The following is a 27,535-nucleotide window of genomic DNA, read 5'->3' on the forward strand; positions in this document are numbered from 1 at the left end:
ACTCCCTCAACATGAGCAGGTAGTGAGCTGCTAGATACTTTGGAGGCTCCCCAAGCTCCGGGTGCTCACCAGTACCCTGAGAATCTCATCAAGATGTAGGTGTTGATTCAGGAGATATAGGGTGGTGCAAGAAGAATATGGACCACAATAAGAAGAAAGGTTATAGCTCATATGATCGGCACCCTAATGCTGCCCAGGGAGCACCATGGGCTCTCTTTATGGGCAGGAAAGCCGAGGCTCCATGAGTTTCCTGAAGCTTCCCTGAAGAGCCCCATTAAGGAGAGCTGAACTGGGCTGACTGCAAGTTCCTGTTTCCTGCCCTCCTCCCTGTGGGAGTAAATGGCCTGGTCCCAGTCATTCCCCTTTCTCCAGGCCTGCCCCAGGTTCCAGCCCTCCAGGCTTATAGATTCAGAGCCTCCTGAGATTGGCTGATCTCCAGGCTGGAGCTTCTGAGCTTGCTTGCTGCAGCATCTAAAGATAGTCTACCTCACAGGAAACCAGACACTATTGGCTAACTTTGCAAATAAAGATGCCCTCAGAGAGAGGGAAAGGGAAATACTGGCCCCTGGCAGAATCTACATAGAACAGGATAGCTGACTGGCACATCCTGAGGTTCTCTTTCCCAGTGGGTCAAGGTAAGTGCACCTCAGTGGGCGGGTTGGGGTGAGCGGGGCACCAGGGAAGAGATCAGAGTAGATGTGTGACGCTGTTGTGCTCATGAGCCAGCCTTTTCCCGAGGATGTTGCAGTCTAAATATGTTCAATGGAGTGGAAAAGTGGAGAGTGGGAGTGTTTGAGGGCGGGGGGTGGGGGGGGTGGGGGGGTGGGGTGGGGGCTAGATCCTCTACAATACACATAACATAGTGGGACACAATTAGAAGTGTTAACAATTACATTTTAGGGATATGGAGAAAAACTTGTGGTTTGACTTTAACAGAAAAAAGCAGATACAAAATTGAATCTGGATGATAATGAGGTACTACTGCTATTTTTTTAAAGAGAAGATATAGTCCTGGCTTTTTAAAAGAGCTCATATCCTTTAGAGACCCACATGTAAGTTTTATGGGTAAAATTCAATAATCCAATGGTACTATGAAGTGGGAAACAGATAAACTATTAACCATGAGGCTGGGGTTGTGGCTCAGTGGCAGAGCGCTTGCCTCGCACATGTGAGGCACTGGGTTCGATACAGAACCACATAAAAAATAAATAAATAAAATAAAGGAATTGTGACCATCTACAACTAAAAAAAATATTTGAAAAATATTAACCATGAGTTGTTAATTGTTGAAACCGGGTAATGGGTGCCAGGAGGTTCTCTCTGCTTTTGTATAGGTGTGAATTTTTAATGCTAAAGAGTATTTTTAAATGACATCTGAATATTTACAATAAATATAAATGTATTTAATAGAAACATATAAAGATTAAATGTAAAAAAACCTGAAAGATAACTGTGCTTGATTCTAGAGAGTAGAATCATGGATAGTTCTATGGATTTTTTTTTCCCATTTTTTGCACCATCTACAATTTCCCCCCCCCCCCCCTTTGTACCAGAGATCAAACCCAGGGATGCTTAGCCACTGAGCAACACTCCCCAGCCCATTTTATTTTTTTATTTTGAGACAGAGTCTTGATAAGTTGTTGAGGCTGGCTTTGAACTGATGATCCTCCTGCCTCAGCCTCCCAAGCCACTGGGATTTACAAGTGTGCGCCACCAAGTCTGGCACCATCTGCAATTTTTTATAATGATCATATATTGCATTTTAATTAAAATGCTCTTAATTAATAGACCTCTGACACAAATTTACTGTTCAATTTTGATATGTGCTTATATAACCCACTGTGAGAACACTTGGGCTCAGAAAGGTTTTGTGCCATTGGAAAATGTGATCTTTGCAAAGAAATTATGAAAGCAACAGAGGAAATATGTCCCTGCTTGACCACAGCCGCTCTTTCTCAGAGGCCACAGCTGAGGACCAGCTGTGGCTATCTTTTTCTGGGTGCTTGCCTTCCATCTGTCAATCATAACCTCACAGAATTTACATCTGAGTCCAGAGAAGGATGAGGGAATTTAAGATTCTTCCTCCTACTCAAAAAAAAAAAAGAAAAAAGTTCTTACTGTTATTGATTTAAATACTAGATATAGAATACTTGAGGCAAAAAGAAATCAAAAGTAAAGAATAGCAAACCATGTGAAAACAGTCAAGAAAACTTCCCTGTACAGGTCATCCACGGGGCCTAGGCTTCCAGGGAGGAGGCAGATGGAAAGGGCACACGGGCTGCTGAGCCTTGGGGGCCACTCTGGGTCAAGAGAGGGGGCAATGACTTGGACTTGGGAACTCTGGAAAGCAGAAATGGCCTAAAGAAGGCCGAGGTTGATTCTTCCCTTTCACCTTCTTCACTTGGCTTTATTTTCACAAAGAGATTAGAGCAGGAAATGTATCAATCCAAATTCAATTTGACCCCTCTTGGCTCTCAGACTGTCCTGGTACTTACCGTCCCCTGGGAAGGAGCAATTACTCTGCCAACCGCACATTTGTCTTCTTACAATCTACCTCTAACCCTCTCCTCAATTGTCCCCATTTCACAGAGTGGGCTGCAGACACTGCTTGGCTTTGGAGAGAAGTCCCGGCTCCTCTGCCCTTAGAAACTGTGCCCATAACTTGGCCTTGCTAGGTCCACTTCCTACTGTCACAGAGGACATTGTCCACGAGTCCTTGAAGCCAGGAATCAATTGGTGTTGACCTTTTGTGATGATGAGGGGCATGGTATATAAAGTCCCAGCACACGGCTTGGCCCATGTTTCATGTTCAAAAATAAAATATATGTTACTATCATGGGAAAACTGAGGCTTAGAAAGCTTGGGTATCTTGAGAACACCCACTACTTTCTTTTTGTTGTTGTTGTTTATAGGGGGGGCAGGGTGTACTGGGGCTTGAACTCAGGGGCACTAGACCACTGAGCCACATCCCCCAGCCCTATTTTGTATTTTATTTAGAGACAGGGTCTCACTAAGTTGCTGAGGGCTTTGCAGTTGCTGAGGCTGGCTTTGAACTCGTGATCTTCCTGCCTCAGCCTCCTGAGCCACTGAGATATAGGCGAGTGCCACCACACCCAGTATGAACACAGACTACTTTCAAGGGAGATTGTAAGAGATCCAGAGTTGTAGGGTCAGGAGAGGAGAGAATGTGTCAGAGCTGACTCAATTCTGTTCTCTTCTCTACCCACTCCGGGAGGCAGCCCTTCCCCCACCCGAGTCAAATGTGGAAGGGCAGCTATGTCAGGTATGGTCCTCCCCAACCAGAGACCCTGGCATCATTTCTGAGCCTCAGGGCATCAACCTACCCCTCCCCAGCCCACCCTCTGCCCTGGAGTCATGAGCCCAGATTCAACTCTTTATAGCAGATGAGCTAATGGGGGAAGCAGCTCACAATGCCCCTCAGCAGCTCACAGGCATTTGAAGCAGGATGATGAAGTCCAAGTCTCAGCTGGCTCTTCTGAGGAATTGTTTCAATTCCCAGGGGACACTCTGGGAGTTCCAAGCAGCAGGCTGTCTCCTGTCACTCAATCTGCCCAGAAGAACCTAAGGAGACTGAGATTGCCACCTGAACCTTTGGTTCTGCCTTTCCTCTTCAAGGACTCAGAATACATCAGAAGGGATGTGCAGTGGAATTTTTTTTTTTCTAAAGAGAGAGAGAATTTTTTAATATTTATTTTTTAGTTTTTGGCGGACACAACACCTTTGTTTGTATGTGGTGCTAAGGATCAAACCCAGCTGCAGGCATGCTAGGCGAGCGCGCTTGAGTCACATCCCCAGCCCTGCAGTGGAATTTTTGTGGCCTCTGGCCACAGTGGGTGCTTCAACAACCTCATCTTATTATTTGACCAAAGTTCAACTATTTGGAGTTGTAAGTCTGGGTCAAGAAAAAAAAAAAATCTCCATTACATCTCCTTAAATATCTTTTGAGACTACCTTTGTCCTTTTCCTTAAATTGACGTTTACTGTGGAATATAACACCCTGAAAGAACAGTACTCAGGTTAACAACTTATTAAAACCCATCTGCCATGTAACCACCACCCAGGCCAATGTAAAGAACCTGGCCTGCTCCCAAAAGTCTTCCTCACCCCCCCACCCCCCCCACCCCCCCAACCCCCCCACCCCCCCACCCCCCCACCCCACCCCCACCCGCCTAACCACGACCCCCGCCCCCGCCACACAAACAACCACAACCCTGACTTTAGGGCAATTGTTTTCTTGCTTTTCCTAGTAGCTTCACCCGATCTACCTCTGCGCCCCCAAACAACATGGTTTAGCGTTGTCTGGTTTTGATCTCCATAGGTGTGGGCTCATTCAGAGGTCTATTTCTCGGTTTGGTTTCTTTGACTCTAACATTGTGCTAGATTTTTTTTTTTAATATTTAAAATGTTTTATTTTTTCCATTTTTCAATTGGTATATTACAGTTGTACATAATGGGGGGGCTTATTTTTCTGTATCCGTTCATACACAGAATATAACAATATAATTTGACTAATATCGTTCCCTAATATTTCCCTTTTCTCTTCCCTCCTCCCTCCGGCTGGTTCCTTTCCTCTACTGATCCCCCTTCAATTTTCATGAGATCCACCCCCCATCCACCCACCCACCCACTTTCTTTTCCTTTTTCTTCTTTAGCTTACACATATGAGAGAAAATAAAGGACCCCTGACTTTCTGAGTTTGGCTTATCTCCATTTAACACAATGTTCTCAACTTCCATCCATTTTCCTGCAAATGACACAATTTAGTTTTTCTTTATGGCTGAATAAATCTCTAGTGTGTATACATACCATATTTTTTTTCTCCATTCATCCATTGATGGACACCTGGGCTGGTTCCGTATTTGGCTTTTGTAAATGGTGCTCCTATTATAAATATGCATATGCATGTATCACTGTAGTCAGATGATTTTAATTCTCTAGGACAAACTGGTCATATGGTGGTTCCATGCCTTGTCTTTTGAAATCCCCAAACTGATTGTACTAATTTACAATCCCACCAACAGTGGAAAAGTGTTCCTTTTTCTCCATATCCTCTCCAGCATTTATTACTATTTTCATCATTGGGTTTTTCAAATGCATCCATGTTATAAGAAATGTGCATGGCAATAATGTCCAAACTGGATCCAAACAGAAAGTCACACTCACGTGCATCAACAATAGAAATAACAATAAACTGTGGAATATTCACCCAGTGCATTCCTATACAGCTGTGAGAATGAACAGATGACAGCCACAGCAATGGGATGGGATGGGATGCTTCCAGAGAGGCTGAGATGAACTTACAGATAAATGCAAAATTGGTACAGTTCCATGGGGCACTTCCCAGTGCATCTCCATCACACACAATTTTTATGTCTATGAACAAGAAATGGGTGCTTGCCTTGCATCTGTCGATCATAATTCCCATCAGTTTTCTATTACTTACAGCATTACAAATTGGCTCAGACAATGAAAGAAGGTGATATCACCAAACGGTGAGCGAGAGAGGACATCTAGCAATCTCTTGTGTGGGACTGTTTCAAAGTCTTTAATATTTTTTCCTTAGCTTCCTAGGGTCAAGTTTGCAGCTCCTCTTTCATCCCTCTTCTGCTTCCCACCTTGGCTCTCTGCATCCTTACCTGAGCCTCCACTCAGGCTAAACTGGGCTTTCCAGAATGTTCCCAGGACATGTGAGCCCAACCCAGCCTCACTTCCTTCTCTCTGCCCAAGAAACCACCCTGGGCTAGCACCTCTGAGCCTTTGACTTCAAAGCCCACCTCCATTCATTGCCAGCTCCCTCTTTGTCACTCCTAAGGCTTCTCCCACCTTTAAGTCTCAGCCTAAATGGCAACATTTTTTGTGACCCTTCATCGTGATCTCCAGTCCTAATGGGGACACATGTGAGACCAACCCCTGGATATGTTTCATTGCTACACAATAACAAACATTTACGAGAACTATATCTTAAACATTTATATTCAGAATTTATCACACAGAAAATTAGCATGTGATCCACATCACAGGTGATCCACTGAGAGATTGCAAGACAGAATAAAAATCTTATCCTCTTCTATAGCCAGCAGGCACACCCCATTATTGCCCATGTTTCTCAGATAAAGAACAGCTAGTCACCAAGGGAGAGGCCTTGACAGCACCATCTCTCATGCAGAGTTCAGCCCAACCTTACCTGGTAGTCAGGGTGGCCATTGAGTTAGCTGACTGGCTTTTTCCCAGGAGAGCAGCATCCTTCTCTTTCCTTGGTGACAAAGTTGGTTTGCATCCTGGAGCAGGGCCCTGAAGTCAGGCCCTTTGCTTCTTACATTTCAAAGAGATGATGTGCAGGTCCTTGAGAAAGACCTAGTCCTAGTCATGAAGCAGACAAAAAGCCTACCAAGCTTCAAGAAAGGACAGATACACATTCAAAGAGAGGAAGAAATACTTACAATTTTTCTAAAGTAAATGCCCTAAGGGAGGGAAAAAAGAAGCAAAGAGAATCTCTTCCCTGATATTCAGCAAGGAAAATTAATCTCTTATTTTTAATATTTATTTGCTCTTCTACTACCGAAGGGTAAGGATGCTCAATAAATATTGGTTTAATTAATAATTAAATAACTAACAAGTCTATCTCTGTCTTTATTTTTAAAAATTTTTTTATCAAGTATTTTCTTTCAAAATTTTACAGTTCATTTTGACAGAAATAAATAAATACCATAAAGTACTTTGAAGAGGAAAGAGTGTCAAACCCCAAGCAATATAAAGTATTTTGAAGAGGAAAAGAGAGGAAAGAGTGTCAAACCCCAAGCAATGGCAAACTTTGGATAGGGGCAACTCACAAACCCAGTGTGGGTCCAGGGTGCCTCACGTGTGGTTTCTCTTGTTGGTACTTTTTGGTTTGGGTGTGTGCATTTGTGCTGCATAAAACCACGGTGGTTGGACAACACCGTGAAGTTCACAGTTCTTTGGGGATAGACAGTCACTCAATTTACTTGCACAGGGGATAGGGTACAAATTGTAAAATTTTTTCCTTATAGTTCCCTAACATGGACTTGAAGCCCCCTCCATCCACCATGGGCCTCAGCTTTCTCTGTATTCTGAGGGGTGCGTGGTGTCAAAATAGCAGCACCCTATATGGGAAAACCATCCAAATCTGGTAAAACCAGATTGCACAGCAGCCGGGACTATAGACGTGGTGACAGGCTAAGAATATTCCTTTTTAATGCAAGGTTAAGCTCAATAACTTTTTTGGAGGGGTGGGGGCTGGAAATCAACAGATCTGGCTCTGCTTCCAACTAGAACTTCATCTGAACACTCCTAGGCTGTGACCCAAGCATGTCACACACCCTGGGCAGGCTGATGGCAGCAGACACATGCTTTCACTGACCTAGAACTCACATTTGTCTTTCAGGTTGATTCCTTGTGTTGAATTTTTGTTGAAAAATTGAGTGTGTCCGAGCTGACAAGGCCTCTGGAGGTGATCTGGCCCATGATTTCATTTAACACATCAGGAAACTGAGGCAGAGCTAGAGCAACCTGCCCAGGGTCTCCCAGAATTCAGGCATAAAGTGCACAGGCCACCTAGGAAGGTTGTGGCTCTGGAGAGGGGAGCATGGGAGGAACAGACAAACTCTAGATAGGGCGGAAGGGTGGGAGGGGGCATGGGGTTATTAATGATGGTGGAATGTGATGAGCATTATTATCCAAAGTACAGGTATGAAGACATGAATTGGTGTGAGTATACTTTGTATACAACTAGAGATATGAAAAGTTGTGCTCTATGTGTGTAATAAGAATTGTAATGCATTCCACTGTCAAATAAATAAATAAATAAGCACCATGAGATATCTGAAGGTAGGAAATAGGCTGATCCTTCACCCTTCATCCTTTTCTTCTCCAGAGAAAATGATCCCAATTTCTTCACCTCTGCTGATGAGAGCTAGATTCTGGGGGGGGTCTGATGTGAATACCACCTAGTGGTGGCCAGAGGCACAAGTAATATCCCGCCCTGCCCATTTTCCACTTGCCATTCCCTGAGAATCAGCCTGCTGGGCTTTGAATCTAGAAAGGAAAAACCTAAGCACTTCAGGGTTGTATCCTGGACCAGCTTCTTTCAGAGGACTTGTGTCTACTATTTCTGAGTCTTAGTTCTAGGGAAGTGACCTGCGATATTCTGCAGACTTCCCCTCCAAACAGAAAAGCATCATGCAACGCAGGAAACACAGAGGTTTGTGCAGAGGTGCATTTGGGTTTGAAATCCTGGCTGTATGGCATTGTAGGAGAGTTAACCAAATCTCTGAGAACCTCTGTCGGTCCATTTGTGAGCACAATCATTTCTCATGGAGGATTGTAGACAGAATTCAGTGAGATGGTGCATATGAAGCATGATCTTGGCAGGCTCCTGGCATGGCAACATGTGCTCCTTCTTAACTGAGGTTTTCTGGAGTTAACATGCAGTTCTGGAACACTGAAAGAACCAGGGCATCCCATGCAGTACGTTTGGATCGAGCAACTCTCTGACTTCAGTTGGTCCAAAGGGGAAAAAAAAAAATTAAGCCTCACAATTGCCTTGGCTCTAGGCTGGAGCTCAAACCCAGCCTTCACATAAAGTTTGACTAAACAGGGACCAGGAAGGGTAAAAATAGATAGATAGATAGATAGATAGATAGATAGATAGATAGATAGATAGATAGATAACAGAAGATACGCTGGATTTGGAAAATGGTAAGCAGAATGTATGACCAAAAGAGGGTTGGGGAGCAGGGGATGGGGGGGTGAGCAACACTAAAAGCATGTCAGAGAGAAGGAGAAAATGGACAGAGGCCACTTAAAAGAGAAGGCAAGTGTGGAAACAGGAAGCTCAGGAGGAACGAGGGGCGACAATGACCTCCACCCACCCATAAGAAAAGTCAAAAAATAAATGAGCAGGCCTGAGAAAAGGAAGTGACCAGAGGAAGTGAGGGGACGAGCAGCAGAGCAGAGCAGGATTTTTTTTTAATTCTAATTTGTTATATATGACAGAAGAATGCATTGTAGTTCATATTACACACAAAGAGCACAATTTTTCATATCTCTGGTTTCACACAAAGTAGAGTCACATTATTCGTGTCTTCATACATGGACTTAGGGTAATGATGTCCATCTTATTCCACCGTCTTTCCTACCCTCCCCCGCCCCCCCTTCCCCTCCTTCTAGTTCCTCTATTCCCCACATACTCCCCCTCCCAACCCCACTATGAATCACCCTCCTTATATCAGAGAAAACATTCAGTATTTGGTTTGGGATTAGCTAACTTCACTGAGCATTATATTCTCCAGCTCCATCCAATTATTTACAAATGCCATGATTTTTATTCTCTTTTAAAATTGCTGAGTAATATTCCATTGTGTGTATACACACCACTTTGTTATCCACTCATCTAGGTTGGTTCCACAGTTGAGCTATAGTGAATTGTGCTGCAATAAACACGGGTGTCAGGGACATAGTCACATCAATGTTTATTGCAGCACAATTCTCAAGAGCAGGGGATTTTAGAGAGCAGAAGTTGTACAGAAGTTGTCTCTGCTTGGCTAGGGAACAGACGCGCGTTTCGTTCTTGCTGGCTGCTGCCCTGAGCTGTCGTGCACAGCCTCAGGTGGGGGCGCCTTTCCTGTGCCCCCTGCCTGCCTGCTGCTTGCAGCACTTGTGGGTCTGAAACCTAGCTGAGAAGATGCTGCAAAGGCTCATCCTGTTGGATCCTTACATTCCAGTTCTAGTGTCCTGAGAGACAAAGGAAAGCCACTGTCTGGGCAGGCCTCCCTTGAGGGCCACCCCAAGGGCTGGCCACACTGCCACCTGCTGCCGATACCCTGTCTTTAAGTTCATCTCCCAATCCCTGAACATCTCAGAGGATCCAGAAATAGAAGGTCCACACAGCTCAGGACCACTGTTCCTAAAGAGCGACCTTGCTAAAGTTATCAAGTTCCGGGACCGTTCAGCAGAGGCGCTGTCTTCCCAGACCTTGAGTTTCTGGTGTAAACAGGACCCTTGCTGGGCCCTCCCTGGTTTTGCATTAAACCCAGGGCCTTGTACAAGCTAGTCAAGTGCTCTACCTCTGAGCTCCATTCCCAGCCTGAGACTGGGTTGGATCTGGCTCCAGCACAAAGACTACTCTGCCTTTCCAGGCAGATAAAACCCTGTGTCACCTCTGACGCATGCCACCAAGGCAGCACTATTTCTCAATACTTACCTGGAGAGAGCTGAAGTTGTTTAAGAAGCAGGAATGCCCAGCAGCACACACAAGAGGGGGGTGTTGAGGAAGCCGTGTTCCCCACACCACCTTCAGATTGTGCTGTGCTTCGGGGCCTGTGTTCCTCTCTTGGGGCTCCACAAGGAGAGGTTGGTGGATCTCTTATCTTGCTTCACTAGGTCTTCCAATCACTTACCCACTCATTCATTCATTCAACAAAGCAGGCACCCATAGAGCTCTCTGGATTCAAGGGCCCCTGGCCTGTAACCGTAAAAGACAACTGTGTGCCCTGTAAGCTCCACCAGGAACAGGAGATGCTGTCACCATTAGGTCCTGCCCTGGTCCTGTCCTGGTCTTGCCCCAGCGGGATCCAGGGGGTCCTGAAGGATGAATGGCATCGGCGCAAGGAATGAGACAAGGAGTCGTTCCGTTGGAGCAATCTCCAGAGAGAGAGAGAGCAGCTTTCTCTGGGTCATCTTTTATTACAATTTTTCTCATCATTATGGATTCAGAATCATTAATAGAATACGTCATTGATTTTACAACTTCCAGATTTTCCCAACATGTGACATTCCCTTTGCAATCATTATGGGTATAGAAAAATGAGTCATCAATTTACATTTTCCCAGGATGTGACATTTCCTTAACAATCACTAGGGGTACAAAATCATTAATAAAAACGTCACTAATTTGCATTTTTCTGATTTTCCCAAGATGCACTATTTTCTTACTAACAGATGCCAAACTACATAACCAGACTCTAAGTCTCCCAACCTATCATTAACCTTTAAGTTTAAAGTTTATTTCTAATCGAAGAGCCCCATCTAAAGAAGTCCCCTTAAATCTTCTACTTAAAATATCCTAAAGTCTATAAACCATTCTTAAAGCATCTTAAGGACCCATACAACTACCAACTTAAGAATTCTAAACTTAAGAAACTAAATAAAATAATATTTCTAACATTATTCTAAAACTGTGTCTTATAATGCTACTTTAATTAATTCCTAAATTTATTCTCATAAAATGGGTTGAGCTGCTTTCTCAAAGAGTTTCTTTGTTTCTCAGTCAAGGTGCACTAGTTCTCCTATTTTTATAATCTTTCTCAATAGAAAGTAAGTTCTAAAAATCAATCCACTTTCCACCAATATTAACTATGCTCATCATATATCCCTATGTAAAGTAAGAAAGAGTTTATAAAAAGAGAAGAATATATCTTTATATGTTTTAACTTTCTTAAATGTAAAAATGAGACTACATGTGGTGAACTTTGTAAAATAAGCATACTGATTAGGTTTTCTAAGAGGCCAGAAATATGGGCTTGGGTTCTAGTTGATATAATCAATGTGGTGCCTAAAATTCTCATGACCTTTCAGAGGATGATTGTTGTCCATTATCAGGTTTGTCCACAATGTACTGAGATAAAAGAACAGCCTTCTACTTTGTCCTTGATATGCTGAGGGGTAGTAGAACAGCCTCCAAGGCATGAACTACCTTTTATGTTCTAGCCATCTGAAATTTAATTTGTTTGGCATTTAACATACTCATGCCTCCTGTCAGAAACATAAGCATGAAAATGCAAAGTACCTATTACATAAAAAAGGGTCTCATGGTTTCGGTTACCCACCAACCAGCATGGCTTTGCCAGCATTCATCCTCACTGTGACCCTGTCAAGACAGTGGGAGAGCGGCTTTGCCAACACTTTTTCTCACTGTGACCCCTGTCAAGACAGTGAGTGGGGGATCGCCTTCACCAGATTGCCAATATAAAGGACAGCCTCTTCTAAAGCATTAACTCTTGCTTCTAACTTTCTATCTATATGTTCTTGGATCATAAGTGCAGTAGAAATATTTTGTGACAACTCATTTACAGGATGAGCAGTATGAACTTCTTTAACTAGTGCGGTAGTGGAAGCAACTATGGACCCTATTATACCAATTAATGCTGAGATTCCTAAAATTAAGGCAGCTACAAAATATTTAGGTCTAATTAGAGTTTGATTAACTAAATCTGATACTCATAACCCAGGATCATCATACCAAGGAGAATCTAATTTAACAGGCAACATAAGAAGGTTGATGTACATTTAAAATATGATTGGGTGCTGATATACTAGGATCAGTACAATTTGTTAATGTACAGCCTTCACAAACAATATCATAAGTTTCATCTTCTAATTTTGAGATCTGTAAAATTCCTTGGTCTCTAAATAATATTGCATTGGGGGATCCCACACAAGCCGTAACAAAATGAGATATGTACACTCATATACATATCTATAGATGCTATACATCTATAGATATGTATTATACCTAAAGAAGCCAATAACTTATAAAGTTCTGTATAGACCTGATAATGTTATTGATTTTAGTAAAATATAGAGGAGTGACCCATCCAGCTGAGTACCATCTATTCATAGGCTCCACTGCAGACCTCGTAGCAGTTGGTCCTGGAGGAATTTTTGATGATAAAAATCTACGATGATCATAGTCAGGTTTAGAAATAGAAAAATCATATATTGGCAAGGAAAAATTTTTTTGGAAGAATTTTGGAAAGAATGTATGTTTCAGTAAACATACATCTATGCCAAGATGGAAATCCAAATTGTCTATCTACCCCTACCCATGAATAATCAAGATGGGACTCAGCTTTTAAACAGTCTTGGATCATAGGAGGAGGAGGCCTTTCTGAGGGTAAAAGATCTTTAAAATCAAGAAAACCTAAAGCTAAAATAGAAAATACTCAAAGATCCTTCACACTTCTTTCCTCATTTGGGGAATTTGTTTTTAAAAAGTTCTATAATGAAGTTGTAAACAGACTGCAGTTTCAGTAACACTATATATACTAAAACAAAGAGGAGTTAAATGGCTGTGACCCTTAAAACTGAAATTATATGTTGATATAGGATTAGTAAAAGAATTAGATTCACCGCCCAAGAGATCAGTATCATTGGTAAATACCCTAATATTTTCTTTACCCCAGGTACATAGGTGGGTCAGGATAATATGCCCCAAAATATTCAGAAGATACATTTGCTACTTGACAGGCAAGAATGGCTAACATAGCAATATACATATTTTCTGGCATATAGGAATTTGACTAAGAAGAAATAAGTACTTGAGCTTGTTGTCTGTTGTTTTATCTGTCCCCAAGTCGGTGGTTTTGCGAGTCTTGTAGAAGATGCTTGTCTAGGTGAGGGTTGAGAACTGTTAAAGTTCAACTGAGAAAAGGATAGAGTCAAAGTAGTTGTCAGATCCTCCTCAGGCACCATGGTCAATTGTGGGAAGTATTGGAGATCCGGAGGGCCTGATCCCTTCTGCTTCCTGTTCCAAAGGCTGGACATTGGGTTGAATCAGTCTACCAGGAATCCAAATAGGAGAATCCGCGTCCTGTGGGAAGACACAAGCATACCCTCGCCCCCAAGTTAATAATACATCAGGTCCTTTCCATTTACCCATCAAGAGACCTTTCCATTTCAGTAAGGGTTTTGCTGATATTTTTTTCACTTTCCCAGTGTCTTAGCATGGGAGTTATTGTGACTTTATAGTCTCAATTAAGGCTGTTTAATCACAAAGTATGTTGTAGAACATGATGAGAAGAACTATATTCATATTCTCCTTCTTGAAGTTTAGTAATTGGAGCCTTTAGTGTTTGATGAGCTCTCTCAACTAGAGCTTGTCCTTGAGGGTTATAGGGAATCCCATAAAATGAGAGATTTTTGAACATGTCACAAAAATTTTTAAAAGCATTTGAAGTATAAGCTGGTGCATCATCTGTTTTTAGTGGCTAGGCATCCCCAAATATGAGAAACAAATAAGCAGATGTTGGACCACATCTTTATATGCTTCCCAGTTCTCGCTGAGGCAATAATCACATGGGAAAAGGTATCAACAATGGCATGAACGTTATCCAATTTTCCAAATGAAGGAATATGAGTAACATCCATTTGCCATGAATCATTAGGTCTTAAACCCTGAGGACTAACCCCCCCATGGATAGAGTTGGGAATAATGTTGGGCAGGTTTGACAATTTCTAACAATAGTCCTAGCTGATTCCCTAGGATATGAAATTGCTGTCGAAGGGCAGAGGGATTTTGATGATGTAAAGCATGACCAGCTGTAGTTTCTTGAGGAGTAAGAATTTGGGGTTTAGTTAATGAATTTTGCCAAAGCATTACCTTGCAACAGTTCTCCTGGAAAGTTACAATGTCCTCGAACATGTCCTATAAAATAAGGATGTTGTCCTTCTAGGATCAACTTTTGTAAAGAATTAAGATAATGAAAAATTGTAGTCTTGTGCTGAGGAAGAGAAGCTGTTTCTAGATGAGGAAAAAATTTCACAATATACTGAGAATTAGTATACAAATTAAACATTTGATCTTTTAGCTGGGTAAAAGCCATAATTACAGTTTACCATTTCTGCCCTCTGAGCAGAGGTTTCCTTTGTCTGTTGAACATAAAAAGTTTTGTCATTAATAACTAAAGATTTATATAAAGTTTTGTCATTAATAACTAAAGATTCCTCCATTTGAGGAACCATCAGCGAAAACTAAGGCTGTGGTTGAGGTAAGGGCTCAGAAGAGAACAATTTTGGAAAAATGATAGGGTGGTTCTTAACCAGGTACAACAAAGGATGAGATGGCAGATGAAATTTAATGTGACCATAATATCCCTGTAGGGCTATTTGTTAGTCTTCAGAATGTTCCATAAGCATATTTAGTTGATCTAATATGATCAACTAAAGAAAGAAATGCATCAAATTATGCATTTCTTTCCCAAATAACTCTCTACTTGTATACCTTCCCTTGATTATTAATAATGCAATCACAATAGGATATGAGCAGATAACCTTCTTAGACGTAACTGGCATATGCATCCATTCTAAAGGACCTGACTGACACAAAACTCCCGTGGGTATATGAGGAGTAGGTAAAATAAGAAAATCCCAAATCTGAATATCATCAACTCTTTGCAATTGTTGTCTATTAATAGCTTCTTCTACCTTGCATAAGGCCAGTTTAGCCCCTTCTGTCAAAACTCGAGGAGAACGTGGGTCTGAGTCTCTTCTCAAAATATTAAATGATGATTTAAGTTCTGCAGTAGTGAGTTTCAGAAAAGGACGAATCCAATTAATATCTCCCAAATGTTTTTGAAAATCATTTAAAGTCTGTAAATGATCAATCCATAATTTTAAACTTTGAAACTTGAGTACTTATAATTCTACCCAAATAATTAAAAGGAGGGGATTGCTGAATTTTATCTGGGGCAATTAATAGACCAAAATTTTGTAAAGATTGTGTCAACCTCAATAAAATATGATGAAGCAATTGGACGTTTTCATGAGCAATTAATATGTCATCCATATGATGGATAATATAGGCATCTTTATATTTATCTCTTGTTGGTTGTACTGCCAATGCAACATATTTATGACAGAGAGTAGGGCTATTTTTCGTACCTTGAAGCAATACCTTCCACTGAAATCGTTGGAATGGTTGTTTCAAATTGACAGAGGGAAGGCTAAAATCAAACCTTTTACAATCATCAGGATGTAATGGAATACTAAAAAAGCAGTCTTGTAAGTCTATTACCATAACATGAAATCCTTTAAGGACAGCTAGTGGAGAAGGAAGTTCTGGTTGTAGGGAACCCATATCTTCTTCCACTGTAGCATTTATAGCTCTTAGATCTTGTAATAATCTCCATTTACCTGATTTCTTTTTAATAATGAATATAGGAGTATTCTATGGACTATTGGTTGGCTCTGTGTGTTTTAATTCAAGTTGTTTGAATTTGTTTGAACAAATCTGCAGCCTGTAATTTTTCTACTGTTACGGACCATTGTTCTACCCATACAGGCTCATCATTTTTCCAAATCATTTTATCTGCTGTTTCAACAATGGCCCCAATTAAAAATCCTGTTGAGCCTCTTCTACAAGGAGAGTACAGAGACACACTCCCATTTTAAACATTATATCTTGACCCCATAGAGTAAAAGGAAGAGAAGAAATCACATATGGCTGAAAAGTTCCTGAATTCTTATTATCAGCCCATTTAAGCATTTGAGTGCTTTTTGCTATATTAGTAGCAGTTCCAAGTCCAAGTTCCAAGTTCCAAGTACTGAGGGAGTCACGGTTGTAGGCCAGGTTGAGGGCCAATTTTTTCCTGCTATACAAGTAACATCTGCTTCTGTGACCAAGAAACCTCCAATTGTTTTTCCTTGAATCTCTAGTTTTTTTATACGACGAGAGTTTTGAAATTTTTGAACCCAAAATGCCATATCCCTAGAACCAAAACCTCTAGTTTGTCTTTGATCTTCTGAAATAGCTCGATTTCCTATTGATAAAGAGGGAAGTAACAAGACCTGAACAATCCTTTGCCCTTTATGAATAATCAAAGTTTTCTGAGATGAAGTCTCTGCTAAAATCTTAATTTCTCCAGTATAATCAGAATCAATAACTCCAGGAATAACCTTAATCCCTTGTAAAGAAGTAGAGCGGCTTCCTATAACAAGGCCAAGAGTCCCTTTAGGTAAAGGCCCATATATTTTAGTAGGTATAGCTAAAACAGGAGAATCTAAAGGAATAACTACTGATTCTGAAGATGCCAAATCTAACCCTGCTGAATCCAGAGTGGCTCTCAAAAAAGCCCTTATAGTATATCCTGTTGAAAAGGATTGGTGATGGCCTCTATTATTGGAAGGGCCCGAGACTGGCCCTATTACTAGTTGGGAGTTATCTGTAAATTATTAGAATTAACTGGGGAATTTTGAGGAACAGTTGGCATTGGGCCACCTTCTAAAGCTCTCCCATTTATATGAAATGTAGAGCGGCACTCCTTTGCCCAGTGGAATCCCTTATTACAATGCGGGCACGGGGTTTGGGGTCTAGACATCTGATTGGGAAGTGAGATTTCTCTAGTTTGAAAATTTCTATTAGGGCAAACTTTACTAAAATGACCCAACTGTCCACAAGAAAAACAACCCCGATTTCCTTTACTTTGCCCTCTGTTTCGAAGCCCTTTAAGAAACTGAGGATTTGTTGGTCCCTGTAATGCTGCTGCTAGGGCTACACCTTGTAAATACGAGGGTGACATGTCAGTACAGACCTTAATGAAGTCAGATAAACTTCCTGTAGTTCTAATAGGTCTCAGAAGAGTCTGACAGGCAGTGTTTGCATTCTCGAAAGCCAATTGTTTAATTATAATTTGGGCAGCTTCATTATTAGTTGTAATTTTTTTCCACCAAATCTTTTAATCGGGATAAAAATGCTTCAAAGGGTTCTTCAGGTTTCTGTTTTATGGTACTTAAGCCAGAAGCTTTAATTTCCGTATTTTCTAACTGTCTCCAAGCATTAACTGCTAAATCTGAACACTGGACTAAAGCAGGAAGAGGCAAGTGTAACTGATCACTTGGCAGAGCCCAATCATTTTCTCCCAATAACATATCAAGAGTAACTTCACTGTTTACAGATTTATTATATCGAGAGCGCTCTTTAGCTCTGTCTTTATAGTCTGTTTTCCATAACAGGAATGTCCCTCTGGGGAGACAAGATTTTACAGTAGCAAACCAGTCATATGGAGTCATCCCTCTACTGGCAATGGTATCTACTAATTGTAAAGAATAAGGAGAGGCTGGCCCGTAATCATGAACAGATTGTTTTAATTCTTTTAAAGTTTTTAAAGGCAGGGGTTCCCAATGAGGCAGATACGGTTCCTCGTCTCTATCAATAAAAGTGATAGGGAAAGTAAAACCGAAGTCTCCAGATTGTAGAGCCTCTTTCTTGGCTCCTTTAAATCCTCCATTTTTCGAGGGAGGAGGTAGGGTATTTTTTATTTTAGAACCTATTTTATCTTTGGTAGGAGATTTTATAAAAGGTTTGTAAGGTCCTGTGCCTAGAAAGGCAGGGAATTCTTCATTATAATATTTAGCAGTTGCCTTCTCTATATCATCTTCATCTTGTGGGCTGAGTTGCTTCTTATCGTCATCATCGTTTATAACGTAAACATTGTCTTTTGCTTTTTGTTTTAAAGGAGTTTCCTCAGTAGGAGTTGAAAGCTCAGAGGAACTAATTTTAGTTTTTAAAGTTTCAGTCTCATGAGCCAGATCTAACATCTCTCTTAATAAGGGCCATAACGCTACAGTATCTACAGGCATATTTTCTGGACCATGATAAGAATAATAAGCTCTCAAACCTTCTCCTATCTTTGCCAGAGTTTTTAAATCTAAGGTCCCTTCTTCAGGGAACCAAGGGCAACATTCCTGAATAAAATGAAAAAACCTCTGTAGTTGTGAAGCAGAGACCTGAATTCCCTTTTTCGTAAGCATATGTTTTACAATATCAATGAACGAACAATCCTCGCTTCTTAGATTCTGTGTTACCCATTTTTCTCTTACCTAATTACCCACTCTCACCTGCTTTATTAACAGGGAGTTCTCGAAACTCACGGGTAATGACCTATCCACTCTGAGAATGGGGGCTAAAGCCAAGGGGGCTTACCTACAGGTCCCTGTTTCAGGCACCAAATACCGGAGTCCTGTCCCAGATGGATCCAGGGGGTCTTGAAGGTTGAGTAGAGCTGGCCCAAGGAACGAGACAAGGAGTCTTTCCATTGGAGCAATCTCCAGAGAGAAAGAGCTCTAATGCAGCTTTCTCTGGGTCATCTTTTATTACAATTTTTCTCATCATTATGGATTCAGAATCATTAATAGAATACGTCATTGATTTTACAACTTCCAGATTTTTCCCAAGATGTGACATTCCCTTTGCAATCATTATGGGTATAGAAAAATGAGTCATTGATTTACATTTTCCCAGGATGTGACATTTCCTTAGCAATCATTAGGGGTACAAAATCATTAATAAAATGCATCACGAATTTGCATTTTTCTGATTTTTCCCAAGATGTACTATTTTCTTATTAACAGATGCCAAACTACGTGACCAGACTCTAAGTCTCCCAACCTATCATTAACCTTTAAGTTTAAAGTACACCTGTACTTTATTTCTAATCGAAGATCCCCCATCTAAAGAAGTCCCCTTAAATCTTCTACTTAAAATATTCTAAAGTCTATAAACTATTCTTAAAGCATCTTAAGGACCCATACAGCTAAAGACTTAAGAATTCTAAACTCAAGAATCTAAATAAAATAATATTTCTAACATTATTCTGAAACTGTGTCTTGTAAAGCTACTTTAATTCCTACATTTATTCTCATATAATGGGTTGAGCTGCTTTCTCAAAAAGTTTCTTTGTTTCTTAGTCAAGGTACACTGGTTCTTATATCTTATATCTTATATTTTTATTATCAGTTTTGTCCTCCATGTACTGAGATAGTAGAACAGCCTTCTATTTTGTCCTCGACATGCTGAGAAGTAGTAGAACAGCCTTCAAGGCATGGACTACCCGTTATGTTCTAGCCATCTGAAATTTAATTTGGTTTAGCAATAAGCACACTCATGCTTCCTGTCAGGAATAGGAGCATGAAAATAAAAAGTTCCAATGACATCAAAAAGGGTCTCATGGTTTCATGGGTTTCAAAGCCCATCTGTGCGGCTTTGCCAGCACTTATCCTCACTGTGACCTTGTCAAAACAGTGGGGGAGGGGGCAGCTTCACCAAGGTCGTTAGGAATGAAGGTCTATGATAAACTATATATCCTCCCATAAACATTTATACAGCATGTGTTCTAAATCAGGCCTCTCTTTACTAAACTCTGATCTACAGAGCTAAAAAAAAAAAAAAAAAAAAAAATGTGAGTCTTCTTTTGGGTTCTCCCAGTCTTGAGGGAGGGATATGGGAAAGGGTATAATGCAAAGTTAAAAAAAAAAATACTGAAGTCACACACATTTGGGCCCAAACTGTAAGCCTGCCATGAACAAGCTGCATGGCCTTAAGCAAGTTATTCACCCTCTCTGAGTACACCTACTTGCCCATAAAGTATAGATAATCCTTTTATATGTCGAATACCATTTATTAAACATACAATGTACCTGGTATTTGTACCAGGTTACTTACTTTAATTTTTTCCTATACTTCATATTTTTGTTTATTTTTATCTTGAAAATTCCAAAAGAAACATTTAAAATCACTTCCAAAATAAGTAATGTGTGTACATGGTAAAGTAATCCTGAGATTTGGGGGCTGGGGATGTTAGCTTAGAAGTAGAGTGCTTGCCTAGCATGTGCAAGGCCCTGGGTTCAATCTCCAGTACCAAAAAAAAAAAAAAATTCCAAAAGTTTACAGTAAAAATTAAAATCCCACCACCACCCCGCATCATCTTCTAGTCTCCATACATGCCCTCCAGCATGAACTACGGTTACCACCACTGGTCCACCCTCCAGAGGTATTCAGACCTCACACAAAACATACCCACAACATTATTTCCACAGAGAGAAGCACAGTGCGTGCCTGGTACCTCATTTACCAGTGTCTCTTAGAGATGGTTCCATGACAGAACACAGATCTGCCTGGCTTTGCTTCTTTTTTAAAGCAATTGCTTGATGTTCTGTTCTTTGGATTTATCGTGGTTTTGTGTGGTCTGTCCCTACCAATGGGTACTGAAGTGGTTCCTCTTCATGTCTATTTAAGGCTCACTGTGGTGAGGGTCTGAGTGCACACTTCCTTGAGCTTGTGTATGAGCATATCTCTGGATAAACCCCAACAAGCAATTGGGTGTCAATGCATTCTTTGGCTCTCCACAAATCCCAACGTTGCTCTTTTAGAGGAGAAGAAGCCGAGACAGTGGCCCTGCTGATTTTTTACCTCCAAGGACTCCACTTTGTTTGATAGTCACTGTGTCCCCATCTTTTTTCCCTGGCCATCCTTCATCTTGAGTGTGTGTGGGGGGGGGAGGGGCATTAAGGGATGGGAAGAGTGTGGCCTGGGCTCAGTCCCACTCCCCCACTTCTAGTTGTGCGATGAGCCGGGGCCTTGACCTAGATGTGTCTCTCGTGAATGTGAAGAGCACTAAGTTCTCCAGTCCCTTGGAATCACATAGGGGCTGTCAAAAGAAACACACCTCCTGCTCCTCCCTTGGTAGCATGGCTCCCAGCAGGGATCACAGTACACCTAGCATGCATCCACTATATGCATAGCGCTGTGCCGGTGCTCAGAGGAACTCCTATAGGAGCTGGGCCTGAATCTGATCCATCAAGGAGCCAGGATAAAGGTGGCTGAGGGTTTCTGTGGCCTTGATGGGCAGATCCTCAGGATGGCAGGGATTGTCCTGAGCCAGATCTGCCATTTGGATCTCAGTAAGTAAAATGTTCACCAGTCGGGCAAGGTCATCCCTTCCACAGCATCTCCTGAAATTGTGTCCCATCTGCAGGGATGTATTGACCCACTTCCCAATTTGGTTTTTATCTCAAGACTTTGTGTGAATTTCCCATTGAGACAAGAGGCCCCTTTGTGGCTGAGGTGGGGCCTAGCTAATCCCTCCAGGATCCCAGGCATGTTGAACCCCGGGCAATTTATATATTTGCATGGATGTTGGGCCCCTCCAATCAGGACCTCCTCTGGCTTATTTGGAGTCTTGGAACAAATTAGAGAAGGTGTTCTTGTGTGTGTGGCAGCCCAGTCACACAGCAAGGTAGGATGCTGGATTGGGACCACTTACCCCTTAGCTAGCGGAATAGTTGCTTAGTTTTAACTGTCCCTGCCTTCTCCACGCAGGGTCCTGCCCTCTCCACACAGGGTCCTGCCCTAGTCTTCAAATAGCCCTGGAGCCATCCAGTGCAGTGAACTAAACACAGGACTTTCAGAATTGCAGAGAGGATTTAATGGATAACAATGCACATGTAATGTCTGGCAATAAGCCTAGCAGTCTAGTAAAAGCTTAGCAAAAACTGGCTTACTCCCCCCTTTAAAATAATTTTAAAAGAGGGCTGGAGTTGTGGCTCAGTGGTAGAACACTTGCATGTGTGAGGCACTGGGTTCGGTCCTCAGGACCACATTTAAAAAAATAAAATAGGGGCTGGGGATGTGGCTCAAGTGGTAGTGTGCTCGCCTGGCATGTGTGCGGCCCGGGTTCGATCCTCAGCACCATGTACAAACAAAGATGTTGTGTCCGCCGAAAACTAAAAAATAAATATTAAAAAAAATACTTTAAAAAAATTTAAAAAATAAAATAAAATAAAGTTATTGTGTCCATTCTACCGATTAAATAAATAAATAACAATCTGAAAAGAAACCATTTTTTAATTATTATTTCAGGGGGAAATTTTAGAACCTTTAAATACCAAATTCCCACGATGCCCAGAGTGGGATTGTCTACAGGCAACCTGGGTGAGTCCAAATACTCAAAGAACCTCTGCAGCCTCACCTAATGCAGGAAGGAAGTAGCATTTACTAAGTTCCTGCTGTATGCGACACACTTAGAACAGTTTCTCTCTTTAGAACAGCTCTGTTGGCAGGTGTGAGACTGCATCTCAACCTTGCAGATGAGGAACATCAGGCCCAGAGATTCCAAGCTCACCCTTCACTTAGCCAGAGAGGGCAGACCTGGGGTTCAACCTCAAGAGAACTCAAGTCTACAGAAGTTTGAGGGCTGATGGACAGATCACAGGCACAAAGAAATGCAGAACAATTTTTATTGGTTTTAACCTTTGGAAGTCAGCTTTGCCATCTCTTTTCACTGGGCAGAAAGGGAGAGAGACTGTCTAGCCCAGGGTCCCTACCTTACAACCTTCGAGGACTTAACTGTTTCCTCTCTTCCACAGCAGTATCCCACACACTGAGTACCAATTCCTGTTTCCCCATCATCAGCTTTAGACAGATGAAGCTTGCTCTTGTAGAACTCAAAACAGGATCAGGTCAGCAATTAATGCTTATTAACTTAAATGGTTAAGGTCACAGCCAGACCCCTGTTCCAAGAAAAGGGCCTTGCAGCCTGAAGCAGGGAACTCACACATTTTTTCCTAGGGTCAAACACTCCATCACAGACTGAGAAGGTCCAGGACTGGCAGCCTCGGCCTATTTCATGGCAGAAGAGACTGGGTGAGATGCAGGACATGCCAGAGGCAGGGCAGGGAGAAGCAATACCTCAGCTGGGTGGGCTGTGTGAGATACCGCCTGGGTGAAACCATCATGGCCAGGATGCAGTAGGGTGTGGAAACTCCCTTGGTTAGAGAACCATGAGCTCTGCTTTCAGTTTTGATGAAGAAGGAGGTGCTGACAACCAGGAGGCCTGCTGGGAGACTCTCGGGGTTTCTGAGCCTGCCTGTGGTCTCACAAGGAAGAGGAGGTGCCAGAGGAGCAAAGGAAGAGGGTGGCCTGTCTGTTGCCTCTGGAGTAAATGCCCAGCAAATACTGGATGGGAAAAGAGTGGGGAGAGAGCAAGCTTGATTGCCCAACCTATGCATAAATGTCTTCTTTTTAAATTTTTGCTCAAAAGAAATCAGGAGATAAGGTTAGTGGGGGAAGGCCAAGGCTGGTAATAACTAGGAGAAGCAGTCTCTCGGGTCCAATGGTGAGCTCCTCTGGTCTTGTACCTGTCAATCCTTCTGTGACTGCAGAATCCTGGATCATGACAGTGCTCCTCTTCAACTGGGGCTGGAGGATGGGCCATGAGTCCCAGTTTGCTTGGATTTGAGGGGTTTCCCATAGGTGGGAGTGCTGACAGTCCTGGGCAACACAAAACAGGTGATTCATGAGAAAGCATGGCTCTGCCTAATCCCTGCTGAGGACAAGAAGGACTTGTTGGTTCCAAGAGGAAGAGGAGGAGAAAGGGCTCTCCAAAACCAAACAGGGGAGTCTCTGAGACCTCTGTCTCCAGGCTTAGCTTCATGGAGGAAAAATGAGAGGCCAGAAGTTGGTGAAGGTGGAAATAAAAAAAGAGCATAGAAAATTGTTTGGGGAAAGATTGGGCGGAAAGAAGCTTCCCCTGTCACCTCTCCTTATCCTGCCCTTCACCTCTGTCCTTGATCCTCCTTCCCCTATCTATACACTGGTCAAATTCAACAACTTTTGGAGAAACTTTTGAAAATTGGTGAAAGAGATCTGTCTCAAGTCCCCAAAGACCTAGATCCAAATGCTTGCTGAGCAAGTCCTCTTAAGGACCTCTTTTGACCTTGTCAAGGGGCCTGGCTGCCTCCCTTGCCAAAGGTTTCTGTGGCAGCTTCCACCACCAGATTGTGGTGGAGATGAACAAGATGGTGGGTGTGAAGGCAGGAAGCGACTGGTATTTGTTTCTTCCTTCCTGCCTCCACCATGGACCAGTTAGAATTCCAGATTTGTTCCCGTGAAGACTAACCCTGCCGCTTTGTTTTCCCTTCTGATCCAGGTCCTCACCATGCCCACCTTCTTCCCTGAATCAACTGAAGAATTTGAGTATGACGACTCTGCTGAAGCCTGTTACGTGGGGGACATCGTGGACTTTGGGACCGTGTTCCTGTCCATATTCTACTCTGTTGTCTTTGCCTTTGGCCTGGCGGGCAATCTGCTGGTGGTGATGGCCCTCAACAACAGCCGGAAGCGCAAGAGCATCACCGACATCTACCTGCTGAACCTGGCCTTGAGCGATCTGCTCTTCGTAGCCACTCTGCCCTTTTGGACTCACTATGTGGTCAGCGAACAAGGCTTCCACAACGCCGTGTGCAAACTCACCACCGCCCTCTTCTTCATCGGCTTCTTCGGAGGCATATTTTTTATCACCGTGATCAGCATCGACAGGTACCTGGCCATTGTCCTGGCCGCCAACTCCATGAACAACCGGACTGTGCAACACGGCGTCACCATCAGCCTGGGCGTCTGGGCGGCGGCCATCCTGGTAGCGGCACCCCAGTTCATGTTCACAAAGCAAAAAGAAAACGAGTGCCTGGGTGACTACCCCGAGGTCCTCCAGGAAATCTGGCCAGTGCTCCGCAACGTGGAAGTGAACTTTCTTGGCTTCCTACTGCCCCTGCTCATCATGAGCTTCTGCTACTTCAGAATCCTCCAGACCCTGTTTTCCTGCAAGAACCAAAAGAAGGCTAAAGCCATCAAGCTCATCTTACTGGTGGTCATCGTGTTTTTCCTCTTCTGGACACCCTACAACATTATGATTTTCCTCGAGACTCTCAAACTCTATGACTTCTTTCCCAGCTGCAACATGAAGAGGAATCTGAAGTTGGCCCTCAACGTGACTGAGACGGTGGCGTTTAGCCACTGTTGCCTCAATCCCCTCATCTATGCATTCGCTGGGGAGAAGTTCAGAAGATACCTCGGCTACCTGTACAGAAAGTACCTGGCTGTCTTCTGTGGTCGTTCGGTCCACGAGAGTTTCTCCCCATCCGAATCGCAAAGAAGTAGGCAGGGGAGCATTCTGAGCAGCAGTTTTACTCACTTCACAAGTGATGGGGATGCATCCCTCCTTCTCTGAAGGGATCCACAAAGCCTTCTCTCCGCAGAGAACCCAGAGTTCCTGAATCGGACACTCAGTAATGAGAACAGATTTTTCTGTTGTTGTCGTTGTTTCATACAAGCAAAAAAAAAAAAATTTGGACCCAATACTAACAAAACCATCCTACAGTTTATTCAAGAAATGTGCTCAAAATTTGAATGCCAGGATGTTTTTTGCTTACAAATGGCAAAATTGCAATCCAGACTAACTTGGTTGAAAAGTGATCTGTGAGTGTTGTTCTCGTTGTGGCACTGACAGGGGGCAACTGAGCCCTCGGGGTGAGTGGAAACCAGGACTTGAATCTAGCTAGAGTTTGCTCTCTCTCTGACCCTCAAGACTTTTAGCAGTGATAGATCTCCAAAGCTCACGTAACACAGATTTATCACCAGAAAGGGTATAGGATCCATTCCTCTCTGGTCCCAAGGTCAAAATATCCCAAAGAGGTCTTCTGATTGGCCAAGTTTGTATCAGGTGGGGACCAGGTGGTGGCATCCACAAGAAAGGGATATATAGGATTAACAGCCTTCCTTGATCCATGGTTAGAGGTTGAGGTTAGATGTTTCCAACAAGTTAGAGGAGTCCCTACTGCTCCGATCAGACAGAGCAAGAGCCACAAAACTTCCCCTGTACCTGAGCTAGCTCCTCCTTGTCACACCAACCGGCACACACCTCTTCATTAAACTTCCTTTGATCATGTCCTCAAACCTACAAGGGCTCTCCACTGCCCACTGCATCAAGTCCAAACTCCAATGCCCGACCTCAGACCCTCCACCATGCAGTTCAACTGACAGACTCCCCGCTACTTACCTTTCCAAAGGACCCCATCCACCCTGGCAATCATCTCCTGTGTCAGCCATATCCAGCCCTGTGTCTGCAATAAGACCTCACACGTCCCCCTCCTCTTGCTCCCAGGCCCATGGGGAGAAACAAAAAGAACCTTGCCCCAAAGCGAAGGCATGAATTCCAATCCCAGCTCTGTCATTTGCCAACTGGGTAACCTGGGGCCAACTGAAGTTCAGTTCCTGCAACTATAGAAGGGGGCTGATGGTATCTTTTGTATAAGGAGCATTCTCTCTATCATGAGGAAGAGCCACCAACTCTTGCAAGCCCCCATCATCTCGCCTGTTTCCCAGACTTCAGGTGTACCCTGGCACACCTGGCAATGAGGAGGTTGCACCATACCCAAGTAGGACATAGCCTCAACATAGAGGAAACAGGTTTCTTCTGCAGCCCTCAATAAACAGCTAGATCTGCAGGTGGACAGCCTCCTGACCCAAGCCTCCTAATCCCTTTGCCTCAAGCCCCTGCCCAAGTCAATCTCCTTCACTCTTGCCACGGCCAACCTGGAGAGCCAAGCCATGAGAGCAGTTTTCTTCTTTCAGTAAACATTTGAGATGGTCTAAAAATTTAAAGTAATAATGCTAAAGAAAACATCATCTGTGATCTAACCACACGAGTCTTTTCATTCCCGTGTTTGCCCATCAGACCTCGTTCACATTCTCATCTGTTTAGAGTTGCAATCATAAAGCACAGTTATGTAACCTGCTTTCTACAATATTAGATCCCCGGTAGCTCTGTATCTGTGTAGTTTTATAACAGTCCTTTTAGAAGACTCCAGCAGATTGCATGCTCATTGAGGCAGACGTACTGATTCATTGCTGTGCGCCTGGTCTCTCCTTGGCTGTCTGTATATGTGTTTGACAAATGAGAGAATGAGTCATGTTCCTTCAGGATCATCTGCCATCATTAACTCACCATTACTCTGTTGATAAACATTTCACTCCTTTCCAATATGCAGCAAATACATGTTTTACATCATTTTTCATCTGTGTCATTTTCTTTCTCCTGTTCAATTATTTCCATTAAATAAGTTCCTTGCCATCGGGATTGCTAGGTCAAAGGGCATGAGGACCTTTTAG

General features: G+C 42.7%; 1 protein-coding gene across 1 annotated transcript; it reads left to right on the forward strand.

Moving 5' to 3' along the window:
* Positions 1-475: 475 nt before the first annotated feature.
* On the forward strand, positions 476-27,439 carry Cx3cr1 (C-X3-C motif chemokine receptor 1). Its single transcript, XM_005317398.5, has 2 exons — positions 476-635; positions 24,519-27,439. The coding sequence occupies exon 2, from the start codon at positions 24,528-24,530 to the stop codon at positions 25,593-25,595; it is 1,068 nt and encodes a 355-aa protein (XP_005317455.1). The 5' UTR covers positions 476-635; positions 24,519-24,527; the 3' UTR covers positions 25,596-27,439.
* Positions 27,440-27,535: the final 96 nt, after the last annotated feature.

This window comes from Ictidomys tridecemlineatus, chromosome 2 (genome assembly GCF_052094955.1).
Source record: "Ictidomys tridecemlineatus isolate mIctTri1 chromosome 2, mIctTri1.hap1, whole genome shotgun sequence".
Lineage (NCBI taxonomy): Eukaryota > Metazoa > Chordata > Mammalia > Rodentia > Sciuridae > Ictidomys > Ictidomys tridecemlineatus.